This window comes from Mastomys coucha, unplaced genomic scaffold (genome assembly GCF_008632895.1).
Source record: "Mastomys coucha isolate ucsf_1 unplaced genomic scaffold, UCSF_Mcou_1 pScaffold8, whole genome shotgun sequence".
Classification (NCBI taxonomy): domain Eukaryota; kingdom Metazoa; phylum Chordata; class Mammalia; order Rodentia; family Muridae; genus Mastomys; species Mastomys coucha.
Genome location: NW_022196914.1, coordinates 38,406,165 through 38,428,561, shown reverse-complemented (window position 1 = coordinate 38,428,561; position 22,397 = coordinate 38,406,165). Strand labels below are relative to the sequence as shown.

At 37.2% G+C, this 22,397-nt stretch overlaps 2 protein-coding genes across 17 annotated transcripts in view; one reads left to right on the top strand and one right to left on the bottom strand.

The window, feature by feature from the left end:
• Positions 1 to 10,758, bottom strand: part of Kiaa0825 (KIAA0825 ortholog) — a 422,279-nt gene extending 411,521 nt beyond the window's left edge. For 5 of the 13 annotated variants that reach the window (XR_004115610.1, XM_031359881.1, XM_031359882.1 and 2 more), the window contains exon 1: positions 10,054 to 10,245. Coding sequence is in view for 6 of the 13 variants with exons in the window: in XM_031359881.1 (XP_031215741.1) it covers positions 10,054 to 10,232 (179 nt within the window). In the remaining 7 variants the exon portion in view is untranslated. Of the gene's footprint in view, positions 1 to 10,053; positions 10,246 to 10,360; positions 10,472 to 10,669 lie in introns of those variants that run through there. The other 8 variants (XM_031359889.1, XM_031359893.1, XM_031359887.1 and 5 more) reach the window with 4 other exon arrangements.
• The window catches only part of Slf1 (SMC5-SMC6 complex localization factor 1), a 72,701-nt gene continuing 60,478 nt past the window's right edge, over positions 10,175 to 22,397 (top strand). Inside the window, exons 1-4 of one of the 4 annotated variants that reach the window (XM_031359895.1) lie at positions 10,175 to 10,327; positions 19,058 to 19,171; positions 19,325 to 19,400; positions 20,294 to 20,534. In XM_031359895.1, coding sequence (XP_031215755.1) covers positions 19,058 to 19,171; positions 19,325 to 19,400; positions 20,294 to 20,534 — 431 coding nt within the window. In that variant the 5' untranslated portion in view covers positions 10,175 to 10,327. The other 3 variants (XM_031359896.1, XM_031359894.1, XM_031359897.1) reach the window with 3 other exon arrangements.

Below are 22,397 nucleotides of genomic sequence, written 5' to 3'. Positions count from 1 at the left end.
CCTTGTAAAACCCCAGGCCGGGGTCGGACTCCTCTATGAGTCTAGACCCCAGCATGTTGGCCTGAGCTGTTGCCCTGTCTTGCTTGTAATAAAACTTCCTCATGTGATTGCAGCAAGTGCGGTCTATCGTGAGTCATTGGGTGGTCGCGTCATCCCGAGATTTGAGTAAGGTTCTCCCCAGTTCCGGGGGTCTTTCACTATGAGGCTGCAAACCCCTTCAGCTCCTTCAGTCCTTTCTCTAGCTCCTCCATTGGGGACCCTGTGCTCCGTCCAGTGGTTGGCTGAGAGCATCCACCACCTCGGTATTTGTCAGGCTCTGGCAGAGCCTCTCAGGAAACAGCTATATCAGGCTCCTGTCAGCATGCAATTGTTGGCATCCACAATAGTGTCTGGGTTTGGTAACTGTATATGAGATGGATCCCCAGGTGGGTCAGTCTCTTGATGGCCTTTCCTTCAGTCTCTGCTCTGCACTTTGTCCCCATATTTGCTCCTGTGAATATTCTGTTCCCCTTTGTAAGAAGGACCGAAGTTAAGAATTAGTGTTGAATTCCAGTTACAGGTCCAGAGAATCTCTTCAGCCTTCATTTCCTCCTGAAGATAAAGAGGTTCATCTAAATTGCTTTGTGCACTGTGATTCACAGTAACACATCTTAAGTTCTAGAGACACACTCACCTAAAACAAAAGGCTCCTATTCTCTTAGGTGACAGTTATAAATTCCTATGTAAAAAGCACTGTGCTGCTGCATCTTCACAACTACTTTAAAAACAAAGACAAGAGCTAGAAAACTATAATAATTTTTATATTTTTAGAAAATGTTACTCTGGGTACAGGAATAAATGGGTAATATGCATACTAACATTCAGATGATGAAAATTGATTATTTTCCTATTAAAGTTTGCTATAACAATTTTATTAATTGTTTTGTATTTGGGAGAACAGAGTCTCACCAGAACCTATGTGCTAGCTTCAAACCTGTGACTCTTGCTTCATCCTCTATGACCTGAGATTACAGGAATGAGAAGTATCCCTGACTAAAATTTTACTTTTTGATAACTTGAATGCAGAAATTTAGGTCACAATTTGCTGTCCTTCTCGACATCTGCTTCTAGGTAAATTCCAACAATGTGCTTGCAGCACCAGCCACGACATTAAATTCTACACGGGCACCATTTTATTTAATCTTCACAAAGGTGCTATGAATACAACATTGTTATCTTTATTTTATAAGGATAACATGCAAGAAGAAACTAAGAGTTAGGATTTGAATTAGAATCCATGTGCCTTCAATTATTTGTCTAACTTTAAAGCAATAACTTTAGTTTTTAAAAAGCACAACTATACAGATCCCCAATAAAAACTTTTAGGGTTATTGGTATATTTTATACATTACCACATTTAACTTAGAAAATTCATAGAGGTATCATTTTATTACTATTTGATAGATGGAGAAAGTATGTCTCAGGGAACTTAAGTAACACTTTCAGATAATAATTTACTAAGTATAATATATTATCATTGGGTTCTCTCTGAAATCAACTCTATTATACCATGTGGCTTAAAGGAGACAAATATTAGTTTAGCATGTACTATTACTACTTCTCTTATGTAAGATATATTCCCGGGGTACACTAAGGTCTACCCTCACTCTCTGTATTTTACTTTGGTGTCAGCCTTTGTAAACCAAATAGTAAAATAGCTACTTGAGCATATTGCTGGAATAGTAGGGGTGTGAGCAGTGAGTAAGTTGATGTGTTTAGTTTACTGTAAGCAGTAAATATGTTAAATTCAGAATGCTCATCTGACCTAGAAGCTCATCTGGCAGTTGGCTGAGCCTTTACACCTCACTACCAACTACAGTGTGCATGTGGGCTGCTTTCAGTCAACCCACAGAATACGCAGGAATTAAGACTCTAGGAAGCCAGGATGGCTGTCCCACTTGTATGTATTGAGGAAAGCCTGCCAAATGCTCCATAGTCTCACTTGATTTCACTCTTTTTCTTTTTAAACACATATGTTCTAGAAGAGCATGAAGGTTAGCAATTACTCAAGATCTTATAATCTACCCACACTCATGCATGTATATACACACACACCACACAAATGCACACATATAATGAAAGATACTTAGCTGAAGTCATGGTTTGACAATAAGCTACTTCATCTCTTTGAATGGTTCAAAAGATAGCCATACTGGGTATTTATGGGAAAGAAAACACCATGGCTAGGCGACTTTGTGAGGTATGCAAAACGTACCTCACACAAAAGTAGGCCAAAAATGGGGGAGAGTAGGGGCTGAATGCAAACTCATATTTTGGTTGTTTAGCCATGTGCCCTTTACCACATACACAGTACAAGAAAACCTACCTTTTCTCATCTCTTATAAAAACACCATCCATTCAGCACATAATGCATTTAAAAAGTTAAAATCGTATTGTGCATGCAATGTGTGTTTTCCATTCATACAAGATAATATTTAGGGTGATTTTTAGGGAGGATAAGAATAGTATAAAGAGACTAATACCTTTACATCTTCTGATTTTTAAGTTTAAATATAATCAAACTTAATTATATATGAATTATATAAAATTAAGTATGAGGGGAATAGAAAGAGGCTAGCATCTTTTTGCATATCCCTTTAAATTGTCTGGCTTTTAAAATTTAAATATAATTAGTAAAAATTAATAATTTGATACTGTTTATTATGACTCATGCTATATTTATATATGAACCATGTCATCATTTCTCTTTATTTAATTTGTTACGCGTGAGTAGATACAAAAGTCAAGAGGTTTTATTACAAAACATTTTTTTATCCTTCAAAATATTTATTTCACTATCATTTAGCAGTAGGGTGTCTATATAAAAGTGAGGACACACTCCTGAGACTAAGTAGTATGCAGGCCCTAAAGCTCACTGCATAGTAACAAAGTCATTAACATAGGAAGATTCATGGAATAAGGAAACAAGTAGGTCACAAGATAAATTGTTGAATACTAAATACTTTTATTTTAAAGCGCCCACACATAAACCTGAAATAATCTAGAAGACATGATGAGTAGGTATCTCTGGGGTTAATGAGCAGGTTTTCATTTCCTTCTTTTTGGCTTATTTGTGTATGCAAATATTTCTGTGAGAAATTAACCTTCAAGAAAGAAGGAAAAAGAACAAAGGGAAATAGGTGACAGTTCTACCCTGCACAGCCTGAGGTCACACACACAAATCAATGTACACAGTGAAAAGCCTAATATCTTTAAACATGCACACACTGTGTCTACAGCTGACCTTAAACTCCAACTGTACCTTAGCTTCTGCTAGTCTTCACTGTCCTATACATCCAAATGACTTGTGACTGTTCCCTTTTGTTCACTCTTTCCTTTTATCGCCTTGCAGAATACTCACTAAGCGCACGCTTGTCCTTAGTTTTCTTCATCAAGACTTTCTTCATCTGTATCCAGGAAGCAAATTCTTAATCTGCATGTCGCTGCCATGCTTTTCAGTAGCAATGTTTGTAAATGACACCTGTAATAACTATTTCTATATATAACTTCATTTCATAGTAAAGTATAAGGAAAGAGATTCCTCATCCTTATCTAATTGATAACACAGTTATCTCCATCAATATTCTTTAAAGACTTTAAGCACTTCTTGTATGATATGTATATGTAGTGCTTGGTTTGCATGCCTGTGAGTCACAGGAGTGCCTGATGCCTGCAGAGCTCAGAAATGGATGTGAAATCCCCCTTGAATGTGTTACAGATTGTTCTAAATTACAATGATGGTGCTGGAAATCAAGCCCAGGTCTGCTGCAAGAGCCATTGCTCCAGCACCTGCATCAATCTTAAATCCCTAAAAGACTAAGGGGGAATACAAAACTTTCTATTGCTTGAATGTTAACTGTGAGTCAGGCTAAGTGAGCCTTTAGATACACCATCTGGAATGATTTTTGTAGTATTTCTGTGGATCCACCATATGGAAGCAGAAGCTCACAAAGGTACCCTCACTACTTGTATAGAAGCTGATTAGAAAAAATAAAAAGGGGTAGGGGGCTAGTTGGTCTGCTCCTGTGAAGACTCCTTATCCTGACCCATCCTAGTGGACCTGCTGCATTCAGAGCAATTGGTAAGAACCCCCTCTAACCCCCCCACCTCCCTATCCCCAAGTTCCAGAGCTGCTGCTGGGAGCCTGGTGGACAGGGGACCCATCACCCATCAATCTCCCTCCCCCCCTCCACTCCCCTTCCATCCCTTCCACCATTTCTACCAGGTTATTTCTGCTGGGGCAGACTCCTAGTTGGTCTGCTCCTGTAAAGACACCATATTGGGATCCATCCTAGAGGACCCACTGCACTCAGAGCAGTTGAGGATCCAATGCACTCAAGGAAGTTGGACAACAGCTTGACTGCTCCACTAAAGACCCAACAGTCTGAAGGCCTCCCAGGAGATCTACTGCAGCCAAGGCAACAGATCAGCGGCTTCTTTGCCCCTGTGAGGAGCCCCCAGTTGGAAGGCACCACAGGAGGTCTGCTACAGCCAGGCCCAAAGGCCTACCAGGAGACCTGAAGCAACCCAGGGACAAGAGGCTGACTCCATACAGTCACCCAGGCCAACAAACACCAGGAATATCCAACTGGCAAAAGGCAGGCGCAAGACCATAAGCAACAGAAGCCAAAATACATGGGCATCATCAGAACCCAGTTCTCCCACCACAGCAAGCCCACACCAACACACCTGAAAATCAGGAATTTGTCTTAAAATCCATCTCATGAAGATAAAAGAGTCCTTTAAGGAGGATGGATATCAATAACTCATTGAAAGAAATACTGGAAAACACTGGCAAACAGGTGAATAAATTGAATAAATTTGATCCAAGACCTAAAAGTAGAAATAGAAACAATAAAGAAAACACAAATGGAAGCAAACCTGGAAACGGAAAACCTAGGAAAGAAGTCAGGAATTACAGATGTAAGTATCACTAACAGAATACAAGAATTAGGAGAATCTCAGGTGTAGAAGATACGGTAGAAGAGATTGGCACAACTGTCAAAGGAAATTCAAAACATAAAAAACTCCTAACCCAAAGCATCCAGGAAATTCAGGACACAATGAAAAGAGCAAAACTGAGAATAATTGGAATAGAAGAGAATGAAGATTCCCAGCTCAAAGGACCTGAAAATGTCTACAACAAAATCATAGAAGAAAGCTTCCCCAACTTAAAGAGGAGATGAATATAAAGGTACAAGAAGCCTATAGAACACCAAATAAATGGGACCAGAAAAGAAAATCTTCTCATCACATAATTATCAAAACACTAAATGCACAGAGCAAAGAAAGAATATTAAAAGCTACAAAGGAAAAAGGCCACGTAACATACAAAGGTACACCTATCAGAATTACACCAGACTTCTCAATAGAGGCTATGAAAGCCAGAAGAGCCTGGTCAGAGGTCATGCAGATTGTAAAAGAACATAAATCCCAGCCCAGGCTACTATACCCAGCAAAACTCTCAATCAACATAGATGGAGAAACCAAAATATTCCATGACAAAACCAAATTCAAACAGTATCTGTTTACCAACCCAGCCCTACAGAGGATCCTGGAAGAAAAACACCAACAAAAGGAAGATACTTGCACCAAAGTAAGGACAAGATATTAAACATCTCACAACAAAGTCAAAAGCAGAGAGCCACAAGCACATAAAGCCATCTACAAAAACAAACATATCAGGAACCAACAGTCATCTCTCTTTAATATCTCTCAATATTAATGGACTCAACTCACCTATAAAAAGACATAAGCTAACAGACTTACACTAACAAGTTAACAGCACACCTGAGAGCTCTAAAACTAAAAGAAACAAACTCACCTAAGAGGAATAGAAAGCAGGAAATAGTCAAACCTGTTGTGGGAATATTTAAAAAAGAAAATGAATCTAACCCGCAAACTCCTTTCCCACCAGAACACCATCTATGACTGCCCTCTGAAAAACCCAACAAGCAGCTGAAAGAGTCAGATGCAGATATTTGTACCCAACCAATAGAGAGAAGCAGCTGACCCCATTGTTCAATTAGGGAAGGCTAAAGGAAGCTGAGGAGAAGGGCAATCTTGAAGGAGGACCAGCAGCATCAATTAATCTAGACCCCCGAGATCTCTTAAACACTAGATCACCAAACAGACAGCATACACCAGCTGATATGAGGCCTCCAACACACATACAGTAGAGGACTGCCAGGTCTACATTCATTCAGAGATTATGTACCTAACCCTCATGAGACTGGAGGCCCCAGGGAATTTAGAGGTCAGGTGGGTGGGGGTGGGGACATCCACATTGAGACTGAGTGGTGGGGAGGAGGTATGAGATGTGGAACAGTTGGAGGGTGGGCTGGGGGAGGGAGAAATAAAATGTGGAGTGTAAAAAATAAAAAAAAAAAATTAAAAATTAAAAAAAAAGAAGGAAGAAAAAGGCTCATAATTAAAATCCAAAATGCCCCAAACTTGAATTTTGTCCATTTCATTACAAAAGTATGAGTCCATGTTGCTCCTTGGGGATGATACAGTATACACAACGCCCCACTGACCAAAGTTTTCTAGTACACTACAAGTGCTATCAAGTAATATATTATCTATCCAATAAGGGGGGAAATCCCTTTATATACTATAATACATATTATATTGGTAAAATATCCTGTGCTATTTGAGCTCATTGAAAACTAGGGTTACCTACATTCCTCTTGGCACATACATAACAACATGGTGCCTTTAAGAACAGCTAGAAGGCAAACTATCTTCTGTTTTCTTTTTTTTTTTTAATTTGTTATTTCATTTATTTACATTGCAAATGTTCTCCCTCTCCCCAGTTCCTAAAGATGTTACTATTGTTTCTTTCATGATATGAAAGAGTGAACAGTGGGAAGGAGAAGCCAGAAGTTTCACCCTGGAAAGCTCATCTTTGGAAAATCAAGCTGCCTGCCTTGACTTCTCCAGTTAGTTCCACTGCATGCTGTGAGAACCCACATTGCTTATGTTATCTCTACCTGCTACTATTTGTTGCTCTACTTAGAAGACCTACCCAAGGAGTGGGAATCAGGAACTCCAGCTGAGGGCCTTAGAGGGCCTTTCGAAGTCAGTTTTGCCTAGAAGTTTTGATCACTCAATTTGATGATATTTTGCTACATATATATCTCTTGCTATATATTCTTTTACTTTAGGTTGAAAAATAATAAACTTACTCAAATCTGAAAGTACAGCTATCATAGAGCATTTCTCTGCAGCTAACAAAACATATGAATTAGAGCTATGCCAGGATTAAAACCTAACTGAAAGTAATATGACAATTTTGTTAAGATTACAGCCCGAAGATACATTGGTTCAAATCATAGGTCTGGTACTTAATAACTGTTTATGAACTTGGACAACGTACAAAGCTACTCCTGCCTCAGGTTTAGCATCTGTAAAAGCAGCATAATACCCCTAGTACTGTGAGGACTGAACATCACCTTTCATAGGAGACAGAAGGCATAAATAGTTGACTTTTTTTAAATTATTTTTTTTTCATGTATGTGAATACACTGTAGCTATCTTTAGACACACCAGAAGAGTGCATTGGATCCCATTACAGATGGTTGTGAGCCACCATGTGGCTGCTGGGAAATGAACTCAGGACCTCTGTTAGAGCAGTAGGTACTCTTAACCACTGAGCCATCTCTCCAGCCCAATAGTTGATATTTATACGTAAATATGTACATATGTGTGTCTGAATAGCTGTCTTTAGAGTTAGCTGGTCCTCTAGAATTCATTTACATTTGGGTTAAAATAATAAAAAAAAATAATAATAAAAATAATAATAAAAAATAATAATAATAAAATTGGCCAATGATCAGAATTTATATTATTCACAGCTGAAAATTAACTAAGTCAATGAACATGGCCTTTAAATCTTGTAATCACCAAAGTTTACTATGTTTAATTATGTTAAAGTACACATTGATTGACTTCTAATGTGATGTATTATTGTACCTAAGACAGAGGATTTTGATCTACATTCTTTTTGAAAGATTTCTCTCCCTCCCTCCCTCTCTCTCTCTCTCTTTTTCTCTCTCTCTCTCTCTCTGTGTATGAAAGAGAGAGAGTCGACACACATCACATGTACAGATACCAGCAAAAGCCAAAAGACAACATTGGATCACCTGGAGTTGGAGTTGCAGAGCCATTGTAAGTCAGCAGATGTAGGTACTGTGAAACAACTCCAGAATTCTAAATGAATGGCAAGAACTCTTCCATCTCGACGGCCTGCTTGTTGTTTGCTTTTTTTGTCTTGTTTTGTTTTGTTCTCTTTTGAGACAGGGTAAGATATAGCTCGGACAGGTCTTAAGGGTCTAAGATGTGACCCAGTGACCTTGAACTCCTAATGTTCCTGCTCCCATCTCCCAAACACTGGAATTACAATCACGTATCACCATGATAGGTAAATAAAGAGCCAAGTCCCAGAATCAGGTACACTGGAATCTCAGTCATGACAATTTTATATGTATATGTTACAGCCTCTCAATTGCAATATAAAATGTATGCAAAGAGACAGAATTTTTCTTTTGTAAGCATTAAATAGTGAATATAAACTGCTAGGCAGAAGGTAGAGACACCTGTGAGCATTCATGAAGTGCTATATGAGTGTGAGTCACAAATAAGAACAGTGATTTAAAAAAAAAAGCTAGTTGCTATAAGTAATGAACATGAGATCTCCCTGAAAGTATTTATAACTGTTTAAGATATAAGTTAAAAACAATCATACGGTGACAATATTTGTATCAATCAGAAATTATAAAAGCTCAGTGATTGATCAAACAGAAGGTTAGAAAGATCAACATGCTTTCTTAAATATAGTTTTACTCTCAAAAGGCAAAGGGGCACTTGTCTGATGCTTCAGGGTCCTTTAATTGAATAGATGACATTTTTCTTTTTAAAAAGATCTGTTTATGCATATATTTTATGTATAACGGTGTTTCACCTGTATGTATACCTGCATACCAGAAGAGGTCATTGAACCCCATGTTACTACAGTTACAGCCAGTTGTGAGCTGCCATGTGGGTGCTGGGAATTGAACTAGTGACCTCTGGAAGAGCAGAGTATTCTTAATCACTGTACCATCTCTCTAGCCCTAATATTATGGTTTTTCTTTATGGTAGATTCTAGACCTCTTTTGGGATTGACTGATTTGGAGAAATGGGAAAAAGGGTAATCAACAAATAACAAGGTGATCAGTGAACTCCCCTGAGGAAACTGCATTAGTCAAGAAAGAGTAGCGCCTTTTGGGTTTTTGAATAAATGAGGATCTTTGCTCGAACTAGACAGTTGTCAAAAGCAATTTCTATTGACAACTACTCTGGGTCACTCCAAAGCTCCACCCAAAATTATCCACAATTATTAACAGTGAAAGAGTTTATAGTAAAGTCAGAATATTCCTTTCTGAAAGTATACCTGATTCTAATCAATGGTTTCCAAAACGTAAAACGTGTACATAAAGCTGATGCATAGGATTATAAGCATGATAGCCTTTCGGTAGTGCATAGCAGTAACAAAAACAGAAGCCATTGTTAAATTAAAACTGAAGGAGAAAAGTTCAATTAATTGTAAGTCAGGAATGCCCCATTCTGAATGTATGCAAAAGACACCGACTTCACCTGTCTGCTTGCCCTCCCAGTGAGGGCAACTATTTTAACAGTATTCAGTAAAGGGAACCATAATGTAACTTTCAAGAAACAGGGAGAATAGGAGACAGTAGAAACACTGCATAGAACCAGAGGTCTTCGGCCTCGCCTAGGAACTCTTGGGAACCCAAGATCGACTTCCACGTTGGAGATAAGTCAAGAGAATGAAGACAGTAAGCCGGATCCCGGGCTCTTCTCCAGCCTCAAGGAGGATCAGGCACCAGAGGAACGGATGGGGATTTAGGGGCCCAACTCCTGTCCGCTTACTTATCGGTCCTACCAACATTTGGCAGGTAGCTGGCAGGCCAGGCCGAAAACACCAGACCCAGAAAAGAGGCAAAAGTCACTTACCGATCTCCGCGGCGTGGACCCTGCAAGGGCCAGACGCGCTGGCCAGGACCAAGTAGTCCACTTCTCAGACAGCCCTGGCGACCGCTCGAGAGCGTCATTAACAACCACCCGGAACTGCTAAACTGCTTCCGGGAACGCCGAGCGCGCGGCGGGAAATTATTTCCTAGAACCCAGATCATTGGAGCTGTGAGGGCTACGGTGGTAGTCGTCGTCCCCACCGCCACCACCGGCAGCGCCACAAGAAGAAAACAGCCCAGAAGCTTCGGCCGGGAAGGTAAAGCGCCTCAGCTCGGAAGACGCCATTTACCGCGTTCTCAGGCCGCGCCTCTGACATCCGGGCAGTCCTCGCTGGGCCGCAGAGGCGCTTGGCGCTCGCGCTTTCCACTGCCTTGGGTCCTTCAAGGGGAACTCGGGGCCAGCGCCCGCGCCCATGGCCGCGCCCTCCGACCTCGGCCTGCCCGGTCCCGCCAGGCAGACTGGTCCCTGGCGACCCCCGCAGCGCGCTCAGGCCGCTGCCTACTGCGGGGGCTCCCGGCGCTAGGCCACCCGCGTCTCCCGTTTCCATAGAACCACCTAGAAGCCTCACACCCGTCCCAGTTCTTGGATGCCTACAAACCTTAGCTTCCGTGAGTGGCAGGGATTCCCAGGGCTTGCCTTCCATTAAGAGGAAAACCGAGACATTCTTTCTCTCGAGTAGAATTGTTTTTCACACGGAAATGAAAATGAGCTTTTATCCCAGCGGTATCATAGGCTTTGAACAGCAGCGCGCGCACACCTTTCCTAAAGGGAGGGTCTGTGATCCCGGGGGTTCCTGAGCACCAAGACAACTCTTAAGTCGAAGAAATGTTTTCCACTTTCAAGGTCTGGCTAAATTGACAAACACTGATTTACCTTAATACTCCAAATCAGGATTTGGGACCTGTGGTTGATGGAACTTGATTTTAAATTTCCCAAGGTCTTTTGTGAGAAATGACGATCCTCTACAGAGGGAAAAAAAAAAAAAGGAGAAAAAAATTCCTTTAAGACATTGGAAATGAACTGGATTCACAGTCACGACCCAGGTCTTAAGTTGGTTTTCAAGCTGGTCCTGTGACTGGAATGTTTCTTCTTTATTCTGGGTGTTCAGTGCATAGCCGATCATTTGGGTAGGTTTGTGTGAGAAGAAACTTGATTATTTGTAAGGTAACATTAAGAATTTCTTTCAAGAGCTAGGATGTTGAAACACTCAGATGTTTGGATATATCTTTTTGTGAGACAGTCTTCAATAAGCAACTAAACTTCTATTAGACCTGTTTTCTAAATCGAGATTTTTCTCATGCTTCATTGATGGAGGTGAAGGCCAGTTATATAATTTAGAATATTTTTGCTTTTGTAAAGCAGAAAGCTTAGATCAAGTTAGTGTATAAAATGGTAGTCTGTTGTAATTCCTTTTCATAATCAACTAAAGAGCAGTTAGAATTCCATTCCATGCATTCACAATTTCCATGGCTGCCTCTTTGATTTTTAGGAAACCAACAGTATAGCCTTACTAATGAGAGAGTATTTTCAGTTTGTTTCTTGGCTGTGTTATTCTACAAATCTCTCCACTGTTTTGAAAATCATGCTAAGAATAAAATCAGTTCTCTGTAAGGTTAAAATAAAGCTAAAGGAGTCTGAACACTCTTTCAGAACTATAGTGGAACATCACCTGTTCTTTTAACCAATTCCAGCAAGATTATTTTGAAATTTTAAAATATTATTTTAATAATATATATGAATTTTTTCAGTAATTGATCCAAATCTGTTTTGAGAGGAAAAATAATAGAAACTTTTCCAAAAGGAAAGTAATAGTACTCTTTAGAATATTCCAGGAAATGTGTGAATATTTTAGATATTGGTATTATGTTTTTGAAAATGATGAATAATTGTTTAAATTTTTCATTTTGTTGCTCTAAATGTCTCCTTACCCCATGTAGTAGATTCTTTTTTTCATGTGGCACTACCTTCCTGTTATACTGATAAAAAACAGGCTTCTTTGTAAAATTGCCTCATAATTAAGAGAAGTGTATTAAGTCTAAAATTTAAGCCAGGTTGGCCTTGTAGAAAAGGTATAGCCCTTTCACAGTAATAGGCTTATATTTGAATCTTGGTTTCACTGTCTATACAAAGATGTGAATCCTCAAGGTAGATTTTATTTATTTTTTTCTCTGCCCTTGGTACTAGGAATTGACTCAATATTTATTTCCTTATCTAGCTTAAATTAGGTGTAATTTCCAGCATTCTTACCAGTATCTTGTATTCTCATCTATATTTAGGTAGATATAGTGGATAAATAAATGAAGTGTGTAGACTTGTAGATCACACTAGGTCCTTACTAAGAATTAAATCAATCATTTTAATTAATTAATCTTAGACTTGTGCTTTTCTTACAGAAAGCTGTCTTTGTGCAGTTTGTTTCCTAAGGATTCCTTTAATCATGAATTAAAAGTTTTAGTCCAGCCAGCACCATGTATAGTGTTGGAGAGATAGGAATGTCTCTACATTTTTCTTCAGTCTCCTATTTTTTCTTCTTTCTTACACAATCACATTTTGTTAATTTTCTGTTGCCTTATCTCCATTAAAGGAATTAATGACTGTTCCTTTGCCTAGATTTAAGAATATTTCAGAAATCTCATCACTAGAGACTTGGGGTTTTTTGTTTAGATTTGTGTTTTGTGTGTTGCTTGTAGTTTGAACCTAGGGTCTTATAGATGCTATGTAGACACTGTAACTTTGAGCTCCATCCCCAATCCCTCCAGACCTCAGTTAAATAATTAGAGTCTTATTGTGGGAAGGTGATACAGGAAGTAAGATGGCTTCTTTTCATGTTTATTTTGTGTGTGCATGTGTATATATATGTTCCATCTGTATATTGGGATCAAATCAGGTCTTTAGGCTTGGTGGCAAGAGCCTTTCCCTGCAGAGCCATCTCCTTGCCACTAACAGAACATTTTTAAAAACAGATTCCAAAGGCCTATTGAGTGATATTAGACCAAAGGTCTGTTTCCTAAGCCAGGATTCCCAACACTCCACCTGAAATTACACAATTCAGAACCAGCAGACTATCACATAATATGAGAACTGAGATAGGAATGTATGCTATTGTAGTGTGTGTATTGTAGCAGTATTGTAAAACAGAAATCCAGAGCTTTGACCATACTCAATTTCATTGTAATTTTAAGTTTAAATTTAATTTTTCAGTTAAATCTTTCAAAGTTTGAATAGAAAGCAGTGAAATTAACTGTCCTGGAGACTTCTATATGCTTTGTAAAACACTGTTCAAATAATCACCAGTAAAAGATGATTTTAAATCAAAATATTATCCTATTATAATGAAAACAGAGAGACTGCTAATTTTCAACATGTGGTTTTAAAACAATGGAAAAGCAATCAAAAATTAAAGTATATGCTCAAATTTTGTTATATGCTTGTTTTTCATACACACACAAAACTAATACAGCAGTTTTGTAACATAAAGAAATTAGAGATGATTTATATTGCTCTATATATGTAGTCCTTTTGAAATGTTCTATACTCAGTGTTTGTTGAAATTAAAAAACAAAAATTGGTAAAGATAATTTTAGAAGTAAAAATTTAGTTCTATATATGCACATATACACACACATATATACATATGTTATAAAACATTTTAATGCAGAATAGGAAAGATTTGTGCTCACTTGTTTCAAGGCCTTTGTTAAGCACCCTGGCTCCTCCTTTCTGAAGCCGTTTTTTTAGCCAGCTGTTGATCCTACCCTCTCACCTACCCTGTTTGCCTAACCTGTCCCATAGGGTCTCATTCTGTGTCTATGCTGACCTCTGTCTTGTAGTCATTGTTCTGCCTCAGCCCGAAACCTTTGTTTTATTTTTTACCTTTGTTGTTTGTTTTTGTTTTGGGGGGTTGTTGTTTTTTGTTTGTTTGTTTGTTTGTTTGTTTGTTTTGGGGACAGAGTCTCACTGTAGCTGTTGTTGGCCTGGAACTCACAATGCAGACCAACCAAGATGGCTTGAATCAGAGATCCACCTGCCTCTGCCTCCCAAGTGCTGGGATTAAAGCTATACTCCACCATGCCTGATTGTCTCTACTTTTCTTTCTAAATTTCCTTTTTAACATACTGTAGTTCCATTCTTCAAACACGTTCCAGTGCTGGCATATTGTAAAGAATTTAAATGTTCTATTTAAAAACTTAGGATAGAATATACATGATCACAGTAATGAGAACTGTAGGTTTCGTGGTGCTTCTGGCTGACACCAACTGTCAAAGAATTTCAGGCATCAAGGATAGGCCGTGGTGAGAGATATTTTAAGAAAGTCCACACCACAGTGACAGTTGCTTGCTATGTATAAAGGGCAGCTCAGTCCACAGGCACTGTCTCCTTAGTTTTGTGTTTTGTATGGTTCAAGGTAAGTACATTTTAAAGAATTATTAGTAGGAAATTTTAAAAATATTACTACAAAGAACTTTTTTATAACTGTAAATGTAGTGATGTAAATTATAAAGATAAACATTTAGTTGCTAAAATGGTTTCTTTTCTCCTTACTCTTTTATGTGATGTGTTCATCTGTGTTGGTATTTGAAGGTTTATATCTCCCACTCTCTTACCCACCCCTCAGCTAGGAAGATATGTAATCTTTCTAGATATGCCACTAGTATTAATTGTGTTACAAATTGCTTGTTCTTTCCTATATTCAGAGATCTTTAGAAGTAAGCTCTCAGATCTCCATACTTCAGAACATACCACCTACATAAAACTTAATCCTACGTCAATTGCCTTGCTTATTGATATATATACATACACACCCACACACACACACAGAGAATTTAAAAATCATAGCTTCCTCTCAAAACCGGCTTGAGATCTATAAAAACACTGGTTAAATACCAAGATAGTATTTATAGATGCATTCAGTTTTACTTGGTTATTTCTAAAACATTATTTTTTTCTTTTAGATATTTTCTTTATTTACATGTAAATTTCTCCATTCCCAGTTCTCCTCCAAAAAACAAAGAAACAAACAAAAACAACAAAAACAAACCCCTGTTGCCTCCCACTTCCCCATGCCTGCCACCCCGCCCTCTCCCACTTTCTGGCCCTGGCATTCCCCTACACTGGGGCACAGAACCTTCACAGGGCCGAGGTTCTCTCCTCCTATTGATGATTGAATTTGCAATCCTCTACTATACACATGCTGCCTGAACAATCAGACCCCTCCATGTGCAGTCCTTAGTTAGTGGTTGAGACCCTGGGAGCTCTGAGGGTACTAGTTAGTTCATATTGTTGTTCATCCTAGGGGGCTGCAAACTCCTCAGCTCCATTGGTCCTTTCTCTAACTCCTTCACTGGGGACCCTGCACTCAGATCGATGAGTGGCTGTGAGCCTCTACATCTGTTAAAACATTATTATTAAAGGTATCATTATCAAAGGGTTTACTTAAGTAATTCCTTTGAGTTTATGAAAAGTAGCTTTCTCCCCTAGTTACAGGCATATGTAATTATAAAACAAATATATCTCACTGCATTAAGAACATGTTTGTAATGTTCTCTTTTAACTCATTGACACATCAAGCTGTTGCTTCCTGTTCTCGTAATCTTGCAGGATATAGAAGTACTAGTAAACTAGAACTCTTATATATAAACTCTTATATATAAAATACATCCATATTGCCATTTTATGTATACATTAATTGTCCCATGTAGTCATATATATTTAACATCATAGGCCATCTTTGTCTTAGAGTATGATATTCAAAAACATTGCTATGTTATATAAACCTCTACCTCAGGTTAATAACATGATTACAGAAGGCAATTAGATTAGTCTTTCCTTTCTTAAAAACTGCTAGCTTTGTGCATGTCCAAGGTTTATAACCTAAAAGTTAACTAATACACCTCCTGTTTTTCTGATAAACATGTGAATAAATGTCTTGCTTACTGATTGATTTTAAACGTGTATGTGTTCATCCTGTTTGAATTGGGATATTGTGTTTTATCACTCTGGTTTCTTCATCTTCCTGATTTTACATGAAAAGTTTGTTTAATATTAAGTATTTTCAAAATAAGAAAATTACTTTAAAAATACTTTTATGTTTTCTCCTGCTGTATATAGTTAGTCTTATTTTCATTATTATGAGATGTTGTTTAGGAGAAAATGTTGCTAAATATATGGAGGTGATTATGGCCATCAAAATGTATACTATAAAGACAAGGTTTGTGGTTAAAATAACCCTGCATTTTATATATATACACAATATATTTTATACATGTACAAAAATATGTACATATATATAAAATTTCAATACATTCACATACTTTAACAATTTATACCTCAAAACAAACTATATTAAAATGTCACTTAATTCAAAATTTAAAGTAGCAATTACTGATATGAAAAGAACAGAGTATGATAGATGTTCTTTTATTCATAAAGCATAATGCAATATTTAAAGGCAACTTATTGGTAGTAGTGTTACAGAAATGTTATTTTTACTCCCTTTTGATTATTGGAGGTAGGAAGGCATGGGAATTGATTCCAGTGTCCCCTTCACAGTGAGCACTTGCTCAGCTCCTAAGCTTGTCCCTCTGGCAATCACAGTTATTCTATAACAGTCTTAATGCCTCATGTTTTCATTAGGTAAGATTTTAAGTTCTAAAAATGACTCTGATCCCTCTTCTTTTTGTAATCATTTTTAAAGTAGCCTGCTAACTGGTTTTGAAAACTTGACTTATAAATACATAAAAAAAAATACAATGTGGAAAATATATACTATTTTTATAAATCATCTTCACTGTGGGTTTAGATGTTTTTTAAATTAAACATTTTTTTCTTAAACTACAGTAAAATTCTTTGTAAAATTAATCTGCATTTGTTATTGTCACTCAAGTGTTACCTATATTAACCTTGAAAATAATTTTTAAAATTAATACAGTAAGAAGATCCTTGCTCAAGGAAATATTTGTGCCTTATTTATTGATCATATAGAATTTTATAAATTTATTTTTTCATGAGATATATGCACATCAATGTACATTTTATAATTGTGTCCTAGCCAGAATCAGTTACATTGAAACATTGGCTTCCTTTGAAAGTCTCATTCTTAAAGATATTTTATGTTTTGCATCTGTATTTCAGTATTTTTAGAGGCTGACACTGTATACCTGTTGCCTCTTTTGGAGTCAATTGGCAAATACTGAAGACAGATTTGTTGAGGTCATAGTACCACCTTTTTTCACTGACTAAGAATGGACTTGGGAGAGGTGGCTTTGATGTGCAGCTCTACTGTGCTCTTTACCGTGTGACCTGGGAACTGTTCTGCCCATGCAATTCAAGACTGCAGTATATCAGAAAGCATTAATGTGAGCTGTTTCTCAGATATGCACGTATGCTCAAGGAGTTTCTTCCAAACATGAGAAAAGATAGAAAGAGGAATTGTACTTGCTTTACCCTAGTTATCCTTTTTCCACTTAGGAGCTTCAAGCATGGAAAGAGAAAGTTCAGTCCTAACCCTGTATGATATTTTGAACATAAATGGTTTATAGTGAAACTTTCAGTCTTACGCCAGAACACATTTTAACCTTGTAGTAGGGGTTGGAATAGTGTGTTTGTCTGTATATGTGTGTGCACACATGTAAATGTGCATACTTATGTCTTTGAGCATGCTCGCTCTGTGTGTGTGTGTATGTGTGTGTGTGTGTGTCTGTGTACACTTGTCCTGAGGTGTTGTAGAACTTTGTTTCCAAAACCTTCCTCAGGTACCAAAATTTGATCACCTAAAGCACATATCCCCTGTCATACTTTAAATCATCTCTCAAGAACTTAAAATTCCTAATGTAGTGGATATGGTATGTAAATAGTTATTACTTTATTTTCATTATGGAGTAGTGTTGAGAATAAAAACACTTTTAAATGTTCATTCAAATTCAAGGTTCCCCCCACGCAAATATTTTACATCTATATTCTACAGGTATGGAACTCATGGGTATGTGAGGCCTTGTTTTAGTCCTTCAAAATAAAATTCTGTAAAACATTCTTCACTTATTTCTTTGTTCAAATTTCTAAACTTTAAAACATTTTTTTCTGATGTATATTGATTAAATCCAGAGCCATATTCTTACTTAGAGTACATACTATGCTCAATACTGAAAGGTAACTGATTTTTCTGAGAAGCAATTGTTTCTTTGAATGTTGAGAATAGCAACTATTTTTGTTCTGACTATGGTATGAGATACTATTCTGCAGATATTACAACAAAAATGTCAGAGAAATGGAGTTACTGGGATTCCATCTATATGCTGTACTTGTCTCTACATTACCTAATTTTAACAAACATATATTTGAATTAGAAGATCTATGAATTAGATAACACCTTAAACACAAAGTACTTTGTGAATTTTATTTCATATGAGTTGAGGTCCCATAAAAATGAAGTTAAATTAAAACCATGTAGCTTTTCTGTTTACCTTTTGATGTAATTAATACACACATTAGAGATATATTGTAGTATGTTGAACACATACACATATGAGAGAGGCTGTGTAGAGGGTGGGGAGAGAGGAAGAAATCAGAAATGTAGGTTGGAAACAAAAGTTGGAGTTTTTGTGCGCATCTCTAAAATTATTTAATATAAATACTGTAGAAATATGAGCTCTGTCAGTAACTATGCTCATATTTACATAGGCCCCTATTGTTGTGTGAACAATAATATTCAATGGTGTGTTTTAATTGAAAATAGTATAATACTGGAAGGTTTCAATGGTGAAACAACAACAAAAATTCACTTTTAAGGTTTTGAGAAATTAGCTTGAAAGTGGTTTTTTATTGTAGTAACTATATTTAACATCATTGTTTACAAATAAGCTTCACATGTTTAATTCATAATATGTTTCATGGTTTTAGTTTCTTTTTAGTCCTTATAATTAAGAAAAAAATAAGGCAAACTTATGCATAATGTTTAACATCTGCTATCTTCTGTATGTGTCTGTGCTAGATGGAAGACAGTGCCACAAAACATATCATCCAAATGACAGGATTTAAGATGGAAGAAAAGGAGGCTCTAGTCAAATTGCTTTTAAAACTTGATTGCACTTTTATTAAGAGTGAGGTGAGTATAGAAACCTACTAAAATGTTCAACATAGAGTTAAATAATAAAATTAAAATACTGACTGAAGAATCATAAAATACCCTTAGGGTAAAAGTTTTTATTAAGAAATTCTCTCTGTAGTAATATTGCTTCATGTGGGTTCTTCCCTCCAGAAATATAAAAATTGTACACATCTTATAGCTGAACGACTATGTAAGAGTGAGAAGTTTTTAGCAGCTTGTGCAGCAGGTAAGTAGGCTCCTTTCTCTAACTTATGAAAAACTTCGTGTAAGAAGCATTTTAAGTCTCTAGAAATATATTATGCTTACAGATGTGCATATATTATTTTTAAAAAGATTTCCTTGATTTCTGCTTTATTCTGATTAAAATTTTCTAACACATGAAGTATATATTAAATAGGAAAAAATATTTACTTTGTCAAGATTAAGTTTTAGTTTAGATGTTTTCTAAAACATCTCAACACAAAGATCGGGACAAAATGCCCAAACCTTAAAGCATTAGTGGATAGCAGCCCTGTCATCGCCGTTGTCTCTCGCCATCTCATTACGAATAAGCACGGGTCCTTCAGGGCTGCTCCCCTCTGTCTATGCTGGGAACAGTGTCGTCCTACTCTATTCTTCTGACATACCCAAGTTGAGATTTGGTTTTTTCCTCTCACCTTTTCTCACCACTGATACACCCAGAACTTTCTTCTTGGATTCATCACTAACCTTTACAAACCAAACTATGTATTGTTTCTGATGTTGAAAAGATCATTGGTGCCCAGATAAAAAACAAAATATATACACTCTCTATAAAATTCACTAACTCAATAAATTTAATATGACAGTACACTAAATGTTATTTAAATTAGTAAGTCAAATTAGTAATAATAATTCAAGTAATATTACATTTCATTTTAAAACTTCATAGTTCACATAGTATTACTTAGTATTATGGCAATGTATCATAGAAAAGAATACAATGTTCAGTGATATTGAAGGCCTCTTGAAATTTATTTTAAAAATAATTTTGGCAGTCTCTCATAATCTCAGGTACAAAAAAGGATGTCTTTTAGTTGTTATTTGGTCTTTATTGTTTATCATTTAGCAGAATTAAAATTCTTTTCATTTGCTTTCTAGGAAAATGGGTATTAACAAAGGATTACATAATTCACAGTGCCAAAAGTGGCAGATGGCTTGATGAAACAACTTATGAATGGGGATATAAAATTGAAAAAGACTCCCATTATTCACCTCAAATGCAATCTGCACCTAAAAGATGGCGTGAAGAGCTAAAACGGACTGGTGCTCCTGGAGCCTTCCACAGATGGAAAGTTGTCCTCCTTGTTAGGGCAGATAAGCGGAGTGACTCTCTTGTAAGGTAGGATGGATTTCATAAATTTGAAATAGTGAATGAAATCTTATTTCTGGGAATACCTTTTAATAGATATCTTCAATTATTACTTAAAATGAGATTTTTTAAAGAATGTTATTTTTATAGCTGGGAAATTTATTTTTAGTTAATAAATTTTTTGAGAACTTCATGTATAAACCCTGCATTTACATCACTGCCACCCACCCAACATCCAACTCCTCTGCACACCCACTCTTATAATTAATGATCACTTCTTCATTATTCTTACATGTACACACATACACATACCTACTTGTGTATTTAATCCACTGAGTCGATTTACCTTTTTACATGTGTTCAGGGCTTTATCTCAGATGAGCCACTGTGCATATGAGTCTCTTAGTAAAACAAAATTTGTTTGGTTTAAGTATGGCAACATTTTTTATTGGTTATTTTATTCATTTACATTTCAAGTGTTGTCCCCCTTCCCAGTTTCCCCTCCACAAACTCCCTACCCCCTGCCTCTGTGAGGGTGCTCCCCCACTTGCCCACCCACTCCTGCCTCAGTGTCCTAGCATTCTCCTATGCTGAGGTCATAGAGACTCCACAGCACCAAGGCATTCTCTGTTACATATGGAGCTGGAGCCATGTGTCCCCGCCCCCCATGTGTTGGTGGTTTACTCCATGGGAGCTTTGGGGAGCCTGGTTGGTTGATGTTGTTCTTCCTATGGGGTTGCAATCCCCTTCAGCTCCTTCAGTTCTTCCCCTAACTCTTCCATTGTGGTCCACATTCTCAGTCCGATGGTTAGCTGCAAACATCTGCATCTGTATTGGTCCAGCTTTGGCAGAGCCTCTCAGGGGACAGCTATATCAGGCTCATTTCAGCAAGTGCTTCTTGGCATCATCGATAGTGTCTAGGTTTGGTTTCTGCAGATGGAATGGATCCCTAGGTAGGGCAGTCTCTGGATGGCCTTTTCTTTGGTCTCTGCTCTACTCTTTGTCCCTGAATTTCACTTTGACAGGAGGAATTCTGGTTTAATATTTTTGAGGTGGGTGGATGGCCTATGCCTATTCACTGTATATGGTCTCTACAGATTCTCTCTCCCTTTGTTGGGTGTTATAGGTGGATTTTGATTATTCTGATCTCTATTTTAGTTCCATCTTATTTCTTTTGTCCAACTCGAGCAAAATAAAAGAAAAAGCACTACTTAGGAACTTTTCATTTTCAAGTATTTTTAAACTTTTGCTAGTTTATTCTAATATCAGAGAGACTAGCTTAAGGTTTATATAGTACTGTCTTTGTGGTTCATACTATCTCCACCATAATCTAATTTCACTTTTAAATTTAAGGAATGTTTGTCTGTGAATATGTGTGTACAAGTGCTCATACCCTTACATGCATTTGCAGAGGAAAGAGCTTGCATCTTTCTCATTACTCTTCATATGTTTTTGAGACATGTTCTCTCACAGAACTCAGGGCTTGCTGATGTGGCTAGACTCACTGGCTAGCTGGACCAGCCCTTGTACTCCTCTTATCTCTTTTCCAGTGCTGGACTTATAGGTGGTCACCACTGTGCCTGGATTTTGATATGGGTACTGGGGATCTAAAGTCAGTTTCTTATGCTTGTGTGATAAGTACTTTACCCACCAAGCCATCTCTTCATCACTTTACTATTTTTAAAAGATTTCTGATTGCCCAACCTATATTCTGAGCTCTTTCTTTTTTCTTTTTCTTAAATCAAGGGTAGAACCTTAAATATTTTACTAAGTAATTTATAAGCAATAAGATGCACCCATCTTAAGTATATATATTTGGTGAATTTGGAGAAATTTATCTATTAACGTTTGCCTAACTGTATCAAGATCTTTTTTTTTTTTTTTTTGGTTTTT